Source organism: Gobio gobio (genome assembly GCF_949357685.1).
Source record: "Gobio gobio genome assembly, chromosome: 15".
Lineage (NCBI taxonomy): Eukaryota > Metazoa > Chordata > Actinopteri > Cypriniformes > Gobionidae > Gobio > Gobio gobio.
The window spans coordinates 11,238,793-11,260,153 of NC_137108.1; the positions used below are offsets into that span (position 1 = coordinate 11,238,793).

At 39.3% G+C, this 21,361-nt stretch overlaps 1 protein-coding gene across 2 annotated transcripts; it reads right to left on the reverse strand.

The window, feature by feature from the left end:
* Nucleotides 1-7,416: 7,416 nt before the first annotated feature.
* Nucleotides 7,417-18,275, reverse strand: nrsn1 (neurensin 1). 2 transcript variants are annotated; one of them, XM_079836847.1, is made up of 3 exons: nucleotides 18,187-18,275; nucleotides 14,950-15,156; nucleotides 7,417-9,434 (listed from the first exon to the last, which is right to left on the reverse strand). In XM_079836847.1, exons 2-3 carry the CDS (start codon nucleotides 15,145-15,147, stop codon nucleotides 9,036-9,038), a joined length of 597 nt encoding a protein of 198 aa, XP_079692973.1. In that variant the 5' UTR covers nucleotides 15,148-15,156; nucleotides 18,187-18,275; the 3' UTR covers nucleotides 7,417-9,035. The 2 variants fall into 2 exon arrangements, with proteins under 2 accessions (XP_079692973.1, XP_079692974.1); XM_079836848.1 differs by having other exon boundaries at nucleotides 18,197-18,269.
* Between the last annotated feature and the right edge of the window lie 3,086 nt (nucleotides 18,276-21,361).

The window sequence follows — 21,361 nt, forward strand, 5'->3', positions numbered from 1 at the left end:
AATAGTCCAAGTATCCAGTGACACCGTAGTTGCCATCAAGACACATTTTAGTCTGGCAATAGTTCAACTAGTAAAATGTGTTCAAGCTTATGTAACAATAACACATTAAATAATGTAAGTGAGAATATATTACTTACCTCTGCTGGATCAATCACCTTCTTATTCTTCTGAGATAAATGCGAGGCTTATTCCAAACTTGATGAAAAGTAAATTAATTTGATGGAGCTTGATGTGTTGTTTAACTTTAACACTGTTATTTTAACTCTCTCTCTCTCTCTCTCTCTCTCTCTCTCTCTCTCTCTCTCTCTCTCTCTCTCTCTCTCTCTCTCTCTCTCTATATATATATATATATATATATATATATATATATATATATATATATATATATATATATATATACATACATACATATGCAGTATATATAAAAGGCTAATAATAAAATTATTATATTATAATAATTATATAGATTTAAAAGGCTGTGAGATGGGATGGATAAACTTAATTTGAATGCTCTCTGTCTATAGGCACCATTGCGCGCAATACAATATAATAGGCAATATGTTAATCTACTAATCATTCTGCAACTATCACTTTGATGCGTCAAAAAGTTCATAAAGAGATTGTAAAATTAATGCATACGAATTGGGTGGTTTAGTCCAAGTTTTCTGAAGAGACACGATCACTTTATATGGTGAACAGATTTGTAGTTGCATAGCTGTCAATGGAGAGTAGCAGAACGGGCTCAGATTTTATCAAAAATATCTTCAGTTATGTTCCGAAAAAATGAACGAAAGTCTTACGGGTTTGGAACAACACAAAGGTGAGTTATTTTTGGGTGAACTAACCCTTTAAAGTGTTGTTAACAAAGAAAAGGTGTGCATTCCAAGAGGGCAACCTCCCAGATTTCTACAGGCTAAAAAAGGAAGGTTAATTGATATAATGAAACCAAAGGAGCATTATAAGGGTAAGATTGAGAGGGAGCTGGTGGATAACAATTTAGACTCTGCCTGGAAAGGTATGAAAACTATTGCCGGCATAAAGAACGATAGGATCTCTAAGGTGATACTTGAAGGTTATAGATGTGACAACCAGCTTGCACAAGAGCTTAATACGTTTGAAACCCATAATTTTAAAAATGTAATTTCATAGAGAAAATCTCACAATGGTTCTGCTCCATTTGATGAACGTGATGTGGTGATATGTTTGAACACTCTAAAGATAGAAAAGCCCTGGTCTTGACAATATATGTAGCCGTTTGCTTATCTCTTGTGCAGATAAGGCCAAATGTTTTATTATATTTTTCAGTTGTCCCTGAATCATCAGTGTGCTGAAAATCTGGAAACAATCTATAGTTATTCCAGTGGCCAAACATAATCCTCCTCAGGCACTAAATGATTTTAGGCCAGTTGCCTTGACCTTTTTAGTCATGAAGGGTTTCGAAAGAAGCTCGTAATAAAAAAAAGGAAATTATCTCAATCCCTTACAGTTTGCATACAGGGCTAGACGGGGAGTAGAAGATGCTACTGCCACTGTGCTAAACCTGATATTTAAACATTTGGAAGGTTAAACACATGGCAGGATTTTATTTGTGGATTTTTCATCTGCTTTTAATACAATTCAACCTATATTTTAGCTGATCAGCTCTTAACTTGTTGGTCTTGATTTTAATAGAGTTTACTGGATTCTTAATTTCTTAATGGACAGACCACAAAGCGTAAGAGTGAACGGGTGTTTGTCTGAGGAGAAGTCATCATCCACAGGTTCTACTCAGGGGTGTGTTCTTTCACCACTTTATATTCTTTAAACTGATGATTGTGTCACAGGTCGGAGCGGACCGCGTGAGTCCCGCTCCTCCCTTATTTTTCACCTCGGGGAGGTTCCCAGTGATACCCCAGACGGCCAGACACACGAGGACACTGGAGTAAAGTTTAAAATTACAAGTCTTTATTAATTTACTTAAAATTGGGGGGAAGGGGAAGTGAGTGGGCTAAAATCCAAGAGGACTGGAGAGTGAGGACGCCGCCTCAGAGCTCGCCGGCTCTCTCCGCAGGAGAACCTCAGATAAGTCGTTTCGTCCTTTTTCTCAATGTTTGGCTTCCATGTCCTGCTATGTGCTCACTTGTCTCTTTCTTTCTTTTTCCCAGGGCGGACCTTTCGGGGGATTTACGCCACGGCTTGCTCCTTCTCCTGAACACAGGGGTAGAACGGGTAAGTACAGGGGAACGGGGCGACAGGGGTACCTCTCTCTCTCGGGCGTGCTCCGACGGCTTCCTTTCAGAATGGATCAAGGGGCCGGTGTCATAGAAGTTTGTACCTCCGGGGCATACGCTGGATCTGGGTCAATACTGGGACTTTTGTTTGGCATACAGGTTAGTATAACTTCGCTCAAAGGATATCACTCACAGACTCTGTAGACACGGTTCATCAGTTTCTCTCTCCTTTTTCCAGGCTCTGTGATAGCGGTGGCTCAGGGGGCTTGACCACGGCGGTGGTGCTGGATCGGGCGCTTCTCTAGATGGCTTCACACAGGTAAGTGCAGGTAAGTATGACTTTGCTCAATGGATATCACTCACAGACTCCGTAGACACGATTCATCCGTTTCTCTCTCCTTGCTCCAGGCTCCGTGATAGCGGTGGCTCAAGGGGGCTTGACCACGACGGTGGTGCTGGATCGGACGCTTCTCCAGGTGGTTTCACATAGGTAAGTGCAGGTAAGTATGACTTTGCTCCGGGAGTATGTAGCGTTCCCCTCTCCTCTCCTCGGGCCCTGCACACGCTGAAGCGCTGGTATAGCGAAGAACCAACGAGAAGGACGTTGCTGCTACACCACCCCGGCGGCTTTCACTCTCCGCCGTCTCTGGCTCTCCCACGCTCACTCTCCGCGGTGGGGCCACTCGTTTTCCTAGTTTCAACGTCACAAGGCTCACAGATGATAAACTTCCGATGAATTTGTTACTGTATACGTTTCTCAGGGTACTCACACATTGATCAACCCGTGTGCTCGTCTTGTTCTCTCTTCCAGTGTCTGGCTCGCGTCCTGACCGCTGTGCTCTCTCCCCCGAAGGGATTTGCTCATTAGCACTTCCGGCAACTGTCCTGCATGTAACTTCTCAGAATCGGACACACACTTGACACTTGAATCACAATGCAAAACTCAGTCTGTATTATACTCAGCCTCGTCTCTTTTCTTCTCTTTATAGCTCTCCGGATCTTTGATCGCTCAGTCCACAATATCCACCTTGTGTTATCCTTTGTTATCCCAGATGCCCAGATCCTCTCGCCGCAACGGCTGGAAGCGGCTACCACCACGCTCAGCTTGAGCCCGACCCGGAACTAACAGCTGCGGCTGTGTGTGACCGCTGCAACGACTGACCCGACTGACTTCTGGAGGCCCTCTTTGTACTCCTCCTACCTCCCCTTCACCCAATCCGGAGATCGCGCTGTTTATTGGAACACCTGCCGCCGATTCTCTATGATTTTTGGCGCGGGGACGGGAACCCGGAAGTAGTGGTGTTTGATCCGGGCGGAACAAATCTCTGCCACTATGGTTCCGCCCCAGGAAAAGTAGTCAGAATGACAACAGATATATTTTTAAATTAGCAGATTATTCTGCTATTGTCAGTCTTCTCCACTTTGTTAAAAAATGATCACAGTCCCATCATTGATGACTTTGTAAATTGGTGTGACAGAGCATTTCTGCAACTAAATGTGGCAAAGAAAAGAAATGCTTATTGATTTTAGACACAAGCCCTTTGTTCCTCAGGGTACTAATATTAAGGGACAGGTGGTTGAAGTTGTGGGAAAGTATGTAGATATGGCAATCTTAGTACCAAGGCTAAAAATGCTCTGTCCTAGCCTAGAAATCTAGACGCACCCTAGCGGCAGAAAATGAGCAACTCTCTAGCAACTCTCGGTAGACCTGAGAGCTGGAAAAACCAAACTCTGGTCAGGCCAATCACAGCGTGTGTAGAGTCGGTGGGTGGGCTTAACATGACGGCACATCATGGCAGAGTTGCGGAGGTTCTGCGTGCTACTCGTAAACAAAGAAGCTGACGAACAGCGGTCTTTTGAATCGGCTTTGGTCTCTGGAAGACTTGGAGTTCAGCTTTTCTTTGTGAAAAGAACAAAGAACGGCACTGAAGTCATTCTTAAGAAAAGAAGATATGTTCAAAGTTTTGCCTACCGGATACGGCGAAAGTCTATGAACTAACGTTAGCTCGGCTTCTTCTTCTTTGCTCTTCTTTGTTGGTTGTGGTGCTCATGGCGCTATCCAATTGCGTGCAGAGGGAATTTGAAAGACAACCGTTTATCCCGCCCCTTGGATTGAGCCCTGTCAATGGTGAGTTTCCAGACCCAACATCTTGATGTGGGTCTGGCTTGTCAGGCTAGCTCTGTCCAATAGTGAAGGTCAGAAGTAAAATCATAGGTGTTGAGCAAATTAATCTTACTGACCTGTACAATAGACAGGTGGTGTGAAAAGCGAAATCTATTTTATCAGTTAATGCCCACCCCTTTACCAGTTCGAGATTTTACCCTCTGGCTTGTGGTTTACATTTCCTTCAGTTAAGAGTAATAGATATAGATATTCGGTTATTCCCACAGCCATTTCCCTTCTAAATTTAGGTAATGAAGGTGAGTTAGGGTCAGCAGTGTTTTGATGTTGTTTATATTCCACATTTTTGTGGTATTTATGTATTGGTTTTGTATTGAAAGACTTTGAAAATTTGCATAACTCCATATTGTCTGGCGAAAGATAATTACTTACTGAGAAGACACTTTTCGCAGTCGACGTCCCACTGAGTGAATCAACTGAGAATGGCTTTAATTTACATGTGTTTCTTTTTACCTGAAACTTCCCCCACACTCCTGATTCTCTCTCCTGGGAGATCACCCAAATATACCCAAAATCTATTGGATTTAATGTCAATTCTCACTATACAGTATCATATGTTTTTGATATCGTTTGAAACGTCTCAGTGCGAATGGTACAAAAATCTCATCCCCACAGAAATACACAAGAGTTAATAAGAGTTTTTAGAGCTTAGAGATATTTTACTCATGACGGTGGGTGTGGCTTTTGGAGCCATTTGGTCTCTTCTTCCAATCCAGACAAATGGGAACTCGATTCCATTTAAATTCCATTTGTTATCATGTATTTCCATTTGAAAAAGGTTTCGGTCTGGTCTGGGTTATTTAAAGCGATGTAGTAGTGAGAACGGGGCGCAATACTATTAACAAGATTGGCCCGTAACACAGAAAACGCTCTGTGTTACGTAATATTCAAAAAGTCAGGAAATCTTTCACTCTTTAGACTATTTCGGAATATTTAATGTTATGTATGAATTATCTTTGAATTGATTATGTAATTGCCATTATATATTTACCTGACTGTTAATAAAATTGTTACATTTTGATCCTTTCTGAATTACTCTGTAATTATTAACTATCTCCAGAACGGAACGATATAATTGCAACAAAAGGTTAAAACGAAATGATTAAGGGCCCTATCTTGCACCCAGCGCAATTGACTTTGTACACCGACGCATGTGTCATTCCTATTTTGCACCCGCGCAAAGCGCGCTTTTCCCTCCACAGAAGCACGTCGCTAAACTAGTGAATGAACTTGCGCTACCTGGGCGGTTCAGCGCAAAAAAGGAGGCGTGTGCCGGCGCAAACAATCCCTGGTGCTATTTTGCTGTTCCATTAAACAATTGCGCCACTGACCAGAAAAAACCTAGTCTAAAGTCAGTGGCGCGTTGCGCGTTGTTCATTATGCTATTTTAAGGGCGCATGCTTGACCATAATGTATAGCGTGCACAACGCGCATACACTTTGCTCATGTAATCTACACAGATGCAACAGTTATTTTTGCAAATCATAAATTGCTACACTAAAAAATATTAACACATGAGATGACGGAAATCATTGTGGTGTGCCACGAAGATGTGAAAAAATAGGCATAAATCTAGCTTACAAATTATTCAGGCTAATTGTAGTCTAATAATTAAGGAGACCTGTTTCTGGCAAGACATATATGTATATAAGGACATCTAACAAATTGGTTTGTCCGTCAAGAACCAGGAAAAAAAATCGGTGAGGGTGGACGCAGCGATGTCCTCTGCTGGCGTCAGGTCCTGAGTAGAGGCAGATCCACCTCCCGTTACACGGCGTGCCCGATTGATGCTGGCAAGCTTGGACTTTCCCCGTCTTCTGATGTCATTGTAGCGCTTGCGGCACTGGTGCGACGTCCTGGGGATGCCAGCTGATGAAACAATTGTGGCTATTTCCTCCCATGCCTGTTTAACCGACGCTATTTTGGGTGGGTTTCTCCCATCCCCATACAACACAACTTCTCTGTCTTTCACTGCTCTTACAAGAACATCAGTCTCCTCGGCTGTGAACCGCTCCTGGCGTGCGCCTGGTAAATACGCCATAATAATAGCAATCCATAATGGAACTTGCGCACCTGCTTTTACAGGGAATGTTGGATGACGCTCTGATTGGTTTATTCACGTTACGCCCAAACCACACCTATGAATAATGAAGCTACTTCAGACCAACCCATTTTAGATTTGCGCCGGGCGCAAGAGCCATTTATCCCGCCGGGAAAATAGCAACAGCGCCGAGACCCGCCCACAAAGTTAGTTGCGCTTCGCGCTTTGACACTTGCGTTTCAGATCGTTAAAATAGGGCCCTATATGTGTGACTACCTATCATATATAAATGACCAAACAACCAATTGGCATTCTATCCTAAATTCGACAATATGATAAATGGAGTCAGATAAAGAATATTATAATTAAATCAATTTTGCCCAGTAGAAACACAACGTAGAACGGCCTTCAGTCGCAGCTCGTTACCTTCCTTGGAACGAGATTTTAGCGGCCTTACAGTATTATGTATTTTAGGGTCTGTCTGTCCGTAAAAGAAATTGCCCCTTGGGGGACATAAGTAAAGTTGAAACTGAAGTAGTCATCTTATCTTAATCAGTGATATTATTTGAGTGTGGCTATTATTAGATTATTCTACAGACTGAGAATATAACGATATTTGCCATGCCGTGATTGGTTGTGAGCAACGTGAAAACCAATAGCAATCAGTGTCATTGATATTCTCACTATTCTTATATTCAATTATTACATTCTCACACTTTCGTAAGTGTGGTCATTATTATACTTGAAATGGACTCATCTTTATTGTTGTTTGGCAATTTTTCGCAGATGAAATCTTGTAATTTCAATAGGAATCCTTCCCTAATATGACCACACTTGTATACTGTTATGACAATGAGCTATAATCAATATTATGCAATTAATGAATGCATTACATGAATAATGGAAACTTTTGACTATACTGTGATTAATTGATATCTCTTAAATGATAATGTAAATTCAGAGCAAACAAGAAAAACAGACAATCACGGTAACAAACAGTTATTTTTATTCTGTTTGCTGAAAAACAGACATGTTCCAAGAGTAAGAATAGCTCTGATACCTTCTCCTTCCCAATAGCAGATTGCTCAAACCAAACCAAAAGCTTTGATAGTTTGAGAAGATTACCAGTAATCTACACACCTCTTCAAAGTCACAATGTCACATACAGTCATTTTATTTTAAACAAGTACCAATTCTTGAAGCAGCTTATATTATAAACGTTATATGTCAATATCATTTAGGCCTGTCTGAGAGATTAGATTATTAAATATCCTGTGATTAGTTTGAGTTTGTTAGCATTTTTTGTCATTTTTAAATAACTCAATGCATATGCAATATGTTTAACAATAATTCATAATCTATAAATAACACAAAATATTACACTCACAGAAGCAGTTATGTTTTTTCATTCTTATCAACCTTCTTGAAAGTAGTTTACCATGTTAAATCAAAGGGAATAATATGACAATAAAAAAATTAAATGCCTGCACAAAATAATCAGGGTTTTTTTAGGAATGAGTGTCACAAACGCTTGAAATGAAACTATGCAACAGCAGTGAAGCTACCATGAAGCCAAACAGCAACACAAAAGAAAACCGGGGCAGAAAGAAAAAGTGGCGTTATCTCCAGAACATTAGCGGAAGCACATGGAAAGTCCTAATGGGCTCCGCTCCAATGAGTGTAATTACCTACAGACAGTGACTGCGCTTAATGTACTCTTGAGAAAACAGAGGCTGAAGCAAGAATGATGTGCTACACAATGAGAGGATATTACATAATCCCACAGGCGTATCTTGACGTTAATCTATTTTCGCCCCTTGATATCGCAAGCAATGATGTATTTGAGTAGAACGGATGCGTGGTATTGAGATGCTGCCGCATGATGTGAAATTGTGGCTTCAGCTGTCTGGAACGCATTGAATTCTGTCAACTAACTATTGATTGACTGTAGCAATAGAGCATGAAGCGTTCGCTTGGAGAGATTTGGAGAAAAATTGCACCTTAGGTGACGGCAATGAACCAATGTGAAGGTTTTTGAATGAGCAATAACAAATCACTGTAGTTTCCGTTGACAATATTAGTAAGGCAGCAATGATAAATTATCCAGTAACACGCACAGCCTTCTTTCTGCTTGTTTATGAGTGACTCTGACTAGCTACATCTCATATATCACAATGAAAATAAAAGAGGCTGCGAAGATTTTTCGGGTTCATTGCAAGATTTGAGTGTAATGGAGAAAGTATTCTTACTTATTCAGTATTAATATGCACATGCCTTGACGCCGCTGAAGAATATGTTGCTCTTTGGAACAGCTGCCTAAAGGTGTTCTGATTCCTAGCTGTTGTTATCATTATAGCACGCAAGTATATTTGTGCTGTTTGTCTATTCAGGAGCACCAGTGTTGTGGCATGATGATCTACAGGGTACGCTTACGTTAATCACCATAAATACTCTCTGTACTCTTGGTCAATATAGACGAATGATATGCGCCAGAGAAAGTGCAGTGTTATCTATCTCTACTGTTCCTGGAACTGTTGTTTTGTTTTACACGAAACCATTGGAATCCTGATTTGCTGACATTTAACTGTGGGGAGGGCTGAGGTCAGGTTTCTGCCCCGGGTTGGACATTCTGCACCTTGGAGAGTGTCACGGGCACCTTGCCCTCTCCCGGGGTGGGTGCGCGAGTGACGGGCTGAACGGAGGCCTGGATCTCAGCGAGCCGCTCTTTGAAACGCTGCTGCAGATGGAGCTCTTCCTTCGAGCTGCCCTGAGAGCAGGCAGCCAGCAGCAGCCCCACTGCCATCCCGCTGCCGCCCACGCAGAACAGCACGGCTCCGGCCAGCTTACAGGCGTCCAGTGCCCGGTTAAAACGCACGGCGCGTCCGTCCACGAAGAGCAGCTCGTCTTCTCCGAATGCCTCGAGCCGAGGCGGTGTGGCGTAGCCCACCAGCAGCACAGATAACCCAGCTACCAGAATCAGAGCTCCCAGCGCGAGACAGACCTGACAAAGAGCGACAGAAAAAGCATATTACTATATTCAACAGCAGTGGATTTAGCAGGATGACTGTACTGGCATCTGCTGCATAAGTTCATTTATGATTCAACCTTAAACTGACCTGACATCTGATGAATACACACATAAAAAGAATGAACTAGCCGAAAACTTTTGAGCCAGTACATAACCAGCCAGTGTTCAAAACTATCTCCTTACCGTAGGCCCGATTCACAACGGTAAGCCTGTAATAATGTGTTATGATTTGAGTGGTACTGATGGATTTCTGCTGGGAATTCGAGCATGTCTTTGCGTCATTACGTCATGTCTCACACGAGACGACGATATGGCGCAACCAAACTTTATACAGTTACATGATTGGCTGTTAGCCTGTCACTCCCTACGTTGCTAGGTTACCAGAGAGTGCGTGCCCTTGTTCATGCAACCAAACTTGCTTTGCAACTTCTGGTTTCTTCCGACGGAGAAAAAAAAATATTGAACGTTTTATCGAACGCATTTCTTATTGATATGAATTACTTTTCTGTCGCGATACATATCGTTATTGTTTTATCGCCTAGCCCTAGTTGTAAGTCAGGCATACAATGTCCAACCTGTCCCAAACATTACATGTTTGATAAGAGACCTGATAAGAGACCAGACCTGAAGACATCTACTTGCCAATATGCAGTTAGTCATAGCGCCACCAGCAACAGGAAATGGCATGCTTTACACTGTAATTCACTCCCAGAAACACATTTAAATATACCATGAAGTACCAAACATGCTAGAAACACAGTAAATCATGCAACACTTGGCTAAGTGCTGATGTATGTGATTAACGCCATGAAACAGGAAGTTGTTGTAACTCAAGCATACAATGTCCGATCTGCCATAAACTTCACGTTTGATATAAGTCCTGACCTGAAGACATCTACACAGCAATATTCAGTTATAGTCAAAGTGCCACCTGCTGTTTTTTTTGCAAATTTTACATTTACATTTACATTTAGTCATTTAGCAGACGCTTTTATCCAAAGCGACTTACAAATGAGAGCAAAAGAAGCAACTAGAACAGTCAAGGGCAACAGAATGCAAGTGCTGTAACAAGTCTCAGTTAATCTAACATAGAACACACAGGACAGTTTTTTTTATAATTTTTTTTTTATAAATAAATTAGACAGACAGAAAATGAATAGAATGATAAGTACTATTCTTGATTGGTCAGGTGTTGCTGGAAGAGATGTGTCTTTAGGTGTTTTTTGAAAATGGCTACATTCTCGGCCGCACAAATTGAGATAGGCAGGTCATTCCACCAGGTGGGAACGGTCCAGGAAAAGGTCAGTGAGAGCGATTTCATGCCTCTCTGGTATGGCACCACAAGGCGTCGTTCACTGGCAGAACGTAAGTTCCTGGTGGGTGTGTAAGTCTGAACGAGCGAGTTATTGGTGCAGAGCCAGTGGTTGCTTTGAAGGCGAGCACCAGTGCCTTGAATTTGATGCGAGCGGCTATTGGCAGCCAGTGCAGACTGATGAAGAGAGGCGTGACGGCTCGTTAAAGACCACCCTCGCCGCTGCATTCTGGATCAGTTGCAAGGGTTTGATAGTGCATGTCGGAAGGCCCGCTAGAAGAGCATTACAGTAGTCCAGTCTGGAGAGAACAAGAGCTTGGACCAGTAGTTGTGTGGCGTGCTCTGATAGGAAGGGTCTAATCTTCCTAATGTTGTATAATGCAAATCTGCAGGACCGGGTTGTTGCAGTGATTTTAGCCACTTGAATGCATGTCGCCCACTATTTACTGTTTTCCTGGGGCCACAAGAGCCCTTTCATTGCTGCTTGCAGTTTTAATTAACATTTGTAATTATGCTGTAAACGTTACCCCTACAATGACCCAACCATTACCACAAAACCTAATTCTAACGCTATTAATCATAACCCTACCTTTACTCCTAAACCTAAACATAACTCAAACTCATTAGCAATTAATGTGGGAATTTTCCAGAATAACATGTAGTTACACTGTAAATATATAGTCTTGTGGGTATTTGATGTTAGTACATAGTAGTTAAGGCCACCTAATCTAAAGTGTGAACAATGCAGGCAGTTCTAATCTGAAGCTTTGGACCAGCTGCAAAGGTGATGGAGGGGGATTTGAAATTGTTTCTGGAAATTCTTATAATTGAATAGAACTACATAATTTGTCTAAGGCAGCATCCTAAACTGTAAAATGACCATGAAAGAAATCAAGCATTCTGCGTTAGTTCAGGCTGGCCATGTAGTCGAGCTCCGCTATCAGCTGATTGGAAAAATTCCAACCCCGCCCATATCAGCTGATCCGATTCGAATGCACTCAATTGGCAACTCTCACACAGGGTGCCTTACTTAAGCGTAGCTTCAGTTCAATCTGCCTGCTTGGCTGCTTCTGCTGCACACTGCACACAACGAGGCCACTCCCAAAGCCATGGCTACTGGTTATCACTTGCCCACCATGACACCGCCCCCACTGTGGTTTTGATTTTCATAGTAATAAAATAATTTTGTTCAGTTAGAGAATAGACACTACAATTAAAAACTGAACGTGTCTTTTCAATAAAGTGTGAGTGAGCCGAACGAAAGTCACGGCATAGACGCAACAGGAGTCAGATTTCATTCATCACGAGAGCGAAGAGCTGAGCAGAGCTGAGGTAAGAACGGCAGTCATTCACAACGCGTGTCCAGTCTGGCGCGTTTTTTCAGATCATACCTATGGAAGCTAAACTTTCATAGGAATTCATTGAAAAGTTGAAACACTCACTTTTCTCTGCACCGCTCCGTTATGAATGCCCGAGGCCGAGCCAAGCCCATTTACATTATGTGAGTGAGATCCCTCCCCTATGGGCGGATTGATAACATGCGGAACTAGCTCCTTCTACTGGCTGTATCCTCAGATGATGCAACATCGGAGGATTTTTTCCAGAAATAAAATGCATAATTCTCTCGTCTCAGGGGGACATGAGGGGGGAAAGTATGATAATTCGAATATACTACCGGGTTTCTACTGATACAAAGCTTAATGCTAAATCACTGAAGTGACCCTTTAATCAATGTCATTCTGTTGTCATTGATGCATACTCTGTTCTGAATGGGGGATTTCGCTGCCCTCCCACTTTAAAAAATGGGAGGTTGTCCCCAGAATCTGCTGCTGTTCCCTTTCTTGGTTTTTCATGGAGCTCATGAAAGGATGGGGAATTTAGAACCGAGCCATATCGCCAAATGTAAATCTTTGCAAAATATGCCAATAAAAAGTTGACTAAAAGTTTGTCTATGGTGTTTTTGACTTAAGTGGACCTGACTGAACTACAGTTTAAAGGGTAACTAAACCCCAGCTCAGAGCTTAACTCCACCCACTGGCAATATTTGAAAAATGCTGGAAAAGTGGGCAGAGCCCAGCGGAGACACAGGGGGCGAACCGAGGGCGGAGCTGAGCGGAGGGCCTGCACCTGAGACCCGCAGTGACGGATTGATTGACAGCTGTCTGACTCACGAGTCGCAAAGATGGAGAATGACTGGAATGATGCCAGCTTTGCAACAGAGCGGTCATTCTCCTACCTTCACCTGAAGTGGAGAGGGTGAAGTGTCTGTAGACACAGACCCAGAGCCTTATCAATGCGAGCCGCTGGCTCAAACTGCGTTAACTCCCGATGCCGACGATGATAGTGAAGCAGCAGCGCAAGAGAACTGACCTAATCTATGAACAGTCAAATCCTTTCACTGAATACCACTAAAAATTTATCAGATATCTGATATACATACAATGTATTTTCATTCAAATTAACTGAATCAATAAGCAGCGCAGGACCAATAAGTTCAGACCTAAAAACCTATTATAAACAGATTTTCTCAAATAAGTTAGACTATATGCCTATATGCACGTTACTATATGCACATTACGGTATATTTGTTCTTTACCGCGGCAACCACTTGCGTGTCAGGGTTTGAAAGCGCGTCTCATGTATGATCTTCTGTACACATGACAGGCGGCAATAATATCGCAAGAAAAGTCTGACGTGTACTGACAACTGCATTATTTAACCGTATTTTCTTCATTACAATGTTAAAGCAAGTGTCAAGTAAGTTTAATTCATAATGTTTCTACTTCATGTACCATGACAGTTCATACTGGAGTGAAGCAGTTCATATCATGTGATTGGGGAAATCATTTCTGAGGGCGTGGTGAGCTCATGCCAGGGGCGTGGATAGTGAGCCGTTGGAAGTGCCATCCTACGTCACGATGTACCACAACGTCCAATAGGAAAATTCAACTGCAGTAGCCACCGTTCAACCTTAAGAGGGCAGCACTTTGGCGGTTTTACACCATATTTTATAGAATTAAAACACTTTATACTCAAATGTCAAAACATTTACTCGAATCAATGAACAGCATTAATAAAGCCCCAGTATTACAGATCATTAACTAAAAAAAGTTGGTTTAGGGTTTAGTTACCCTTTAAACAATTTTACAGAGACAAAAATAAATAAATAAAAATTATAAACTTCACATTTTGGCCTAAAAAATGTGCATGTTAAAAGTATGTTATAAATAATTGGCTTGATCAAAAACAGCAGATTTGCAAATTCACTCACTATTAATAAAACAACCGCTGTATTAAAAAATACAGCAGTTACCCCAGTACACAAAGCAGCGCTGTAATTATAAGCACTACATTATAAGCCATCATATGGAGCTAAGATGAAAAGAAAATGCCATCTAAACATTTCTAAATAAAGTCAGTTCCCTTGAGACGTAAATTAAGAGATTTCGCTAAAAGGCGACAAGTTTGCAGGAATGATAATCATGATTATTTTGGTCAATATTGAGATCACGATTACTCACTAACTCTGGAAACATCATCATGCATTAATTAAACTTGAATAATATAAAAATATTAAGTAATTGGTCATTGGTTTGAGCTGAACTAAACATGCCACAGCTTGGCAGAGAGTGCGTTTGGGCTTTTATTAAGAGGTGAAAGCGCATTGCTGTAAAGGAAGTGGGTGTGCTCACTGTGCTGGATTTAGAACACAACACAAAACAAGAGCATCATTGCAGAACTGAATGCAGCACAATAATCGTTTAAAATCAATAATCTTGTGTTCATAATCGTTGAAAGCTACAACAGTAATTAACTTTTTTTTTTTTTGCCCAGCCTTTTATGATCCTCTGTTTACATGACATCTGTGTGTCGGGGTGCACTGGGTTGATACAGCGAGAGCTTTGGAGGAAGAGCCAGGTTTTTGATTCTGCTAATGTTTTCTGTGTTTCATGAACTGAAATTGCTGTCTAATTATTTGAATGTTTTTTTTTTTTTCTGCAACAAGCTGTTTGGTTGCTTTACATATAAGTCAGATGGTCATGTTCAGAATAAGTTGAAAAGTAAAACATATTTTATACTGACAGTCAGAAGTATGGGTACATTCATGCAAACATAAAAACAGTTTTACAGCTGCCACTTATAAATAGCACATGGCCACCCTTCACAAAAGCTCACCTTCCAGAGCACAGAGCTCCAGCGACTAGGCGATCTCTGTGTCTGAAAATCTTCATCACGCTCCCAGATGGAAGCGGTGCACTCCTCGTAAAACTGGTGCAGGTAGGAACGCACCCCGTAACCTTGGTAACCGCTGCTGAGTGCACCATGGCTCTGCTCAGCGTAATCCGACCCACAGATCTCTGAGCAAGAAGTCATCCTTCACATCTGCATGCACGCACAAACAAAACACTGTCATTTAGTTATGCAACACAGACATTTACAAAATGCATTTTATGTTCAAATTAACAATCAGGCAACAAACTTAATCCACAAACAGTTTTCAAATTAAAAGACCAAGTAGTTTTAATAAATAAATTAATAAACAAATAACTAACTAATAATGATTGTTGTGTTATTGCAGAACCAAAATTTGCTAAATCGTCCCTGTCTACCATTGGTCAGGCAAGCATAATCTCCTGTAAATCATCTATGAGAGGTTATTTTTGTGTAGAAGAGCATATTTTAACATTGGAAAAAATGTCACGCTTCAGCTTCAAAGTCACCCTAAAATAAAAATGGACCATTCTTATTTTTAAATAGAATATTGCATTATTTATTATAAATAGGGGTGTAACAATACCCTCATGTCATGATTCGATACATATCACGATACTGACCTCATGATATGATATTATTGCGATACTACAAGACATCTGGTAAAAGGTTAAAAAAATGCCCTGTTGATTAAAATGCTAAATTTGGTTTTACATCAGGGGTGGAAATGAATAGGCTTGGACCTGGTGTTGGTAACCTAAAGCACAGGACAATGGTGACACCAGAATATAAATATTCATGATTCTGAAGCTGAAAATATAGAATTATTTTAGACGAATATGCTTGCACTGTCACTGACTAGATATATGTAAAATGATGTAGGCAACTTTTTACTGGTAACAAACATTTGGCATTATCAGGAGCCACAAATATTACCCCATTGCATTATACATTATATTCAAACATTATTTATAGTAGTTTAATGTACTCCTGACACTTGAATTTTTTCTCACACTGTAGTTTTATTTTGGGTGAACTGTACACAACACAGATTGTCACTATCCACGATACATATTGTTGCATTTTTGCGTTGCGATATATTGTGACATGATATATTGTTACACCCCTAATTATAAATTATTTATCTGTGGAAATCATTGTCATCATCTTGCAGTGACATCTCTTCTCTTCTCTGATGATGTGTTTACTGGTGCAAGGGTGGGACAACCTGTCACTCACATGCGATCGACCAATAGCAAGGGTGGGACAACCTGTCACTCACATGCGATCGACCAATAGCAAACCCCATCCATCCAATCAATTCCCCATAGACAAAATTAAGGCCTGCCCTATTTTTGTTGTTGTTGTTTCAGAAGTCGTTTCACTTGGATAAACGTTATAATAGGGAAGAAAAAAGAAAAAAATCTCAACTTCTGTTTCATGCCGACAGCCGAAAAACAGACTTGATCACTGTGATACTGGATGTGTTCAAACACCACATGGTTTTCAGTGTGAGTTATTGCTGTTGAGGTTCAGATATTAGCATTTCTAAAAGATGGTTTGCGTTGAGAGCACAAGGGGAAATAAGGCTGTTCGCTTCCAGCAGAGCGCTGTAATTAAATCACGACACAGTGTGTACCTGCTGAAACCCATGAGGAAATGACTCAGCTGCCCTTCAGCATAGCTCTCTTCTGACAATAACAGTTGGTTTCATTTGAATGTTTAGGCTTATTTTGTAATTAAAGTTATGTCATGCAGAGATAAAAAAAATAAGCCACATTTACCCATCATCGGTAAAAAAAATTCAATACTTTATAACAACATATGCTGATGTTAGCTTATAGAGGGCATCAGTGCCTGCCCACTTTTTCAGTGATGTGTGTATATATATATATATATATATATATATATATATATATATATATATATATATATATATATATATATATATATATATATATATATATATATAAATAAGAACTTTGAGAGCGTAGGGACACCAACTACATTATGGCCCTGTTCCAAAAGACACCCTAAACTCTTGCAGTCTTTCTATGAGTCTGCACTTTCGTGATGTAACGTCGCTTTGACTTTTGGGAAGAAGTTTGCTGCTGAGCTTTGCAGTGTAGGCTCTGCAAAAGTGCGCATCAAGGACCCGTATATAGACGAGAAAGGAGGCACTCACAAGCACCCTTCTAAAACCTAAAATGACAAGTGGGACACCCTACGGTCTCATGGACATGACGGACACACACACACAGCAGCAGCCATTGTAAGTCCGTAAGTGCATATGAAGTGTGCCATTTTGGGACAGGGCCTATGTCATTAGCAGGATTTCCTTGTCCTGATATCTGATTGGTGAAGATTTATTGGCAGAATCATGAGTAATGTAGTTTCCCACAAGGAATTCCACTGTTAAACATGAATATATAAAAAAAGGAAATAATGTAGGCGTATGGCTTCAACAAAAGCAAATACCATCGATTAACAACCTCGTAGTTCACAGTAGGTCTGCCTTTAACGGTTAAGTTATTGTTTAAAAGTGAATGGGATTTTTACTTCCGGAACCAGACATTTGCCATCCACTTGGAGGAAATTCACATGATCATGTTTTCTTGATAAGACACCTAGTCAACCACCGTCTATGGATGAAATAGCCTACCACATGAAAAAAAATCAGCTTTCTTTCAGCTTTCATCATACATATTATTCATTATAAAATATATTATCAGTAACAAATGATAACAATTGACACGAATTTGTGAATGTCTTTGAATTTGGTTTGAGAGCATCTGTGTAACGCTGAAGGTTTTCCTGTGATGATAAAGCAGTAAACGTCACATATGACGTAATTACAAGCTCTTCATGTCATCTGATGTTCCTGAGCAACTGAGACACTCTGTCCTCGACAGTCCCCTCATTAGAGATCTGCAAATATATTAATACCTGCTGGCATGTCCGATGCACCAACGAATGCTTTTTTTTTTTTTTAAAACGTGTCGGTCTTATCCAACAATACAGCACAAAACAGCCTTTTAAACATTTGATTATCACTACTAGCCTATATTATCCATCCAGCAGTCACAGTCCTATCAAATGTGTCCTTCGTGACGGACATAACAACGATGATATCTGCTATAAAAGCTGTCGAAGAGGGTTCGACAGATCAGTGTTTGTATAAAAGAATAACAGTAAATATACCTGTCATTACCGGGCTGGAGCGCGATCGCAGCTCTTCTTCACCCTGCACAGCCGACGATGCGTTCGACTCACAGCGACGCACTGCGCATGCGTCACATCCACAGAGGTGGGAGTCTATCCTGATCAGATGCTTCTCTGAGTCACCTGAAAACAAGTGCGATGAATTTTTAATGAGATTTAAATACCTTATCAAATGAAAGAAGCTACTCTGTCCTTGCTCATATGTTCCTTGTCTGAATACTAAATCATATCATCACTATTTATTTATGTTATTTTCATCCATAATTAAATATCTAAGAAGGTGGGCTATTTTGCATTGTGATTGAACCCATTTAAGCTTTTAAAAATGTGTAATTACACCATCACCATCTCCAAGACAAACACAAATATTTGTTGTCAATAAAATACAATTAATAACCTTTTCAAGTGAAATAATGACATTTTTTAATAATTAAAAATCAAAAAACGTTTTAGTTTGACAACAAACACACAGCAAAACACAGCTATACAGTAAAATAATTAATAATTTCTGATTATTTACTCTCAGACTTTATTCACCTTTTTCTCATGGTTTCTCAATAGAATTAATAAAAGTATAGAATAGAATAGCTAATAGGGGCACATTTTAACACAGTGTTACATCATGTCCAACATGGGATTTAAAACCAGCTAGTGTTTTCTGCACTGTAAAATCCAACAGTTGTTCTTACTAAGACTTTTTTAGTAAACTTTACTTAATGTCCAATAATTTGTTGACCTTACTTAAAACAAGTAAGTAATCTGAACTATTTGCATGCTATACCTTCGTTACTTAGAAAACTCAAGTAAACATTACTTGACTGGTTTGAGTACCATTTTGCCAAAGCAAAAAAACAAGCGGGTGGATGGGCGGACGGGCGGACGGGCAAAGTGTTTTTGAGGCGTGGCAATTTTTTCTAGACTTATCACTCATTTCCTCCACTTCTTCTCACCATAATTGTGATTAGTGTTCCCTTTGGTTGGACACTTGGAACTTCATTCATATTATAGTAATTAACTTCCTATTAATGCAGCAATGCAACAAGAAATTGATTTCAAAACAAGGGAAGTAATATATATATATGTATATGTGTAATATTTGTCCATTAATGATACAGAACATAACTATTTTTCATGTCAAATAATGACCTTTTAACATTTGTTTTGCTAATATTTATGGCATAACCTTTTAATTGAGTCGATATAATCCCTCTATGTTTGTCACAATATCATTTGACCATGCTCGAGTGTATCACACACACTTCAACATTCAGCATGCAAAACACAACAATGGTAACAAGGATTTTTTTTAGTTTATTTTTTTATTTTTTATTATTAATACGACCTTTACTATTTTACTTGCTGTCATTATTGGGGTTATACTGACACAAGACAAATAGTAAAATAAAGGCAAAAATAGTAAAACGAAGCAATTCATTTATTCATGCCACAATGCACTCTGGGAGTACACTTCCTCAGATCCCAGATAGAATTAAGTTGACAAAACTTAAACGGTTTAAGTAAGAACAACTTAATGCAATTAAAAAGATAAGTGAAGTAATTAAACAACGGTATTACTTAAAATTAAAGTATTTAGTCTATTCAACTTAAAATAGTTATTAGAACGACTAATATCTTTAAATAAATTTAACTGAAGTTTATCAAGTAATCATTACTGAAATTTTTTAGGGCAACCACTTTCCTCAATTTTTTTAAGTAAACTCAACTTATCCGGTTTTAGAGTGTGCTGGTTAGATCAGCATTAAAGAACTATCTTAACTGTTCAGTAACAGATATAAGATTAAAATAATATCAGATTTGTCTAATTTTAAATAAACACAAAAAACAGAGATGAAATATTAACTTTAGTAGGAAATTTACTTTTGCTACGCTATAAATTCCAACAGTGATTCTAACAAACATGTTTTAGTTAACTTTACTCAATGTCTTAACTTAATTGTAAAAATCTAGTAATCTGTACTATTCACATATACTGTATACCTTATTTACTCAGAAAACCCAAGTTAAGATTAATTTATTGGTTTTAGGCGGGGCAATTTAGTCTTTTAACTTCTGCAGTTATTTTTCGCTGTTTGCATTCACTCATTTCCCATACTCATCTTGAATGTTGAATTGTCAATACAACTGAAAAATTTGAGAGAACATCACATAAGCGTACTTCATAAATTGATGTTGATTTCCAAAGATGTTTTTGTTTGAACTCACCATTATTGTGATTAGTGTTCCCTTTGGTTGGGTTATTTGATTAAAAAAAAGAGAAGAGAAGAAATATATAAATATATATATACATATCCGTATATATATATATGTGTGTGTGTGTGTGTGTGTGTGTGTGTGTGTGAGTGTGTGAGTGTGTGTGTGTGAGAGAATGATATCTAACATAACTATATTTTATGTTGGATAGTAATCTTTTATAATTGTATTGCTAACACTTAGATCATCACCTTGTGAAACTTTTAATTGGGTTGATATAACCCTTCTATATTTGTGACAATATCTTGTAATTGATCATGCTTGAGTCACACACACACTTCAACATTCATCATCAGAACACAACAATGGTAACAATGACATTTTATCAAAGTAAATTATCAAGTACTCTCAGTTATTTTTTAGTTACTAGAACTTTTGTTGTAAGTGAACAATACTAACTAAGCATTTGTCAGTACAACATGCTATTCCTATTTCCCTTTACATGTTTTTGTAAGGCAATCGGTTTGCTCTTCACAGCACTGAAACCCCTTTAAGTAAGTCTAACTAATAAGATTTTACAGTGTATGGTTAAATAAATATTCAGTGATATCTTCCAAAGATCTTTTAATTTTGGTGCATTTTTTCCTCTATATAGTGTTGATCTGGCAAGTAAATAAGTTTCGTCATCCTAGCATATGTGGAAAGTTTTAAAGCATGTGTGTATATGTATATTAATTTTTGGCATATAGAAAATGCCACACATTTCTGGTTAATTGCTGGAACGTTTTTAAAGGTTGCTTATTTCTTGAAACACTTGCATGTATACATTTTTATGCTTTTTTGCCTTTTTAAAAAATAAGATTTCCCAGCATTATATTTAAGAAGCTCTACACATTATGAAACATGAGGTAATACATTTGCTATATTAGCAAAATTTGCTATA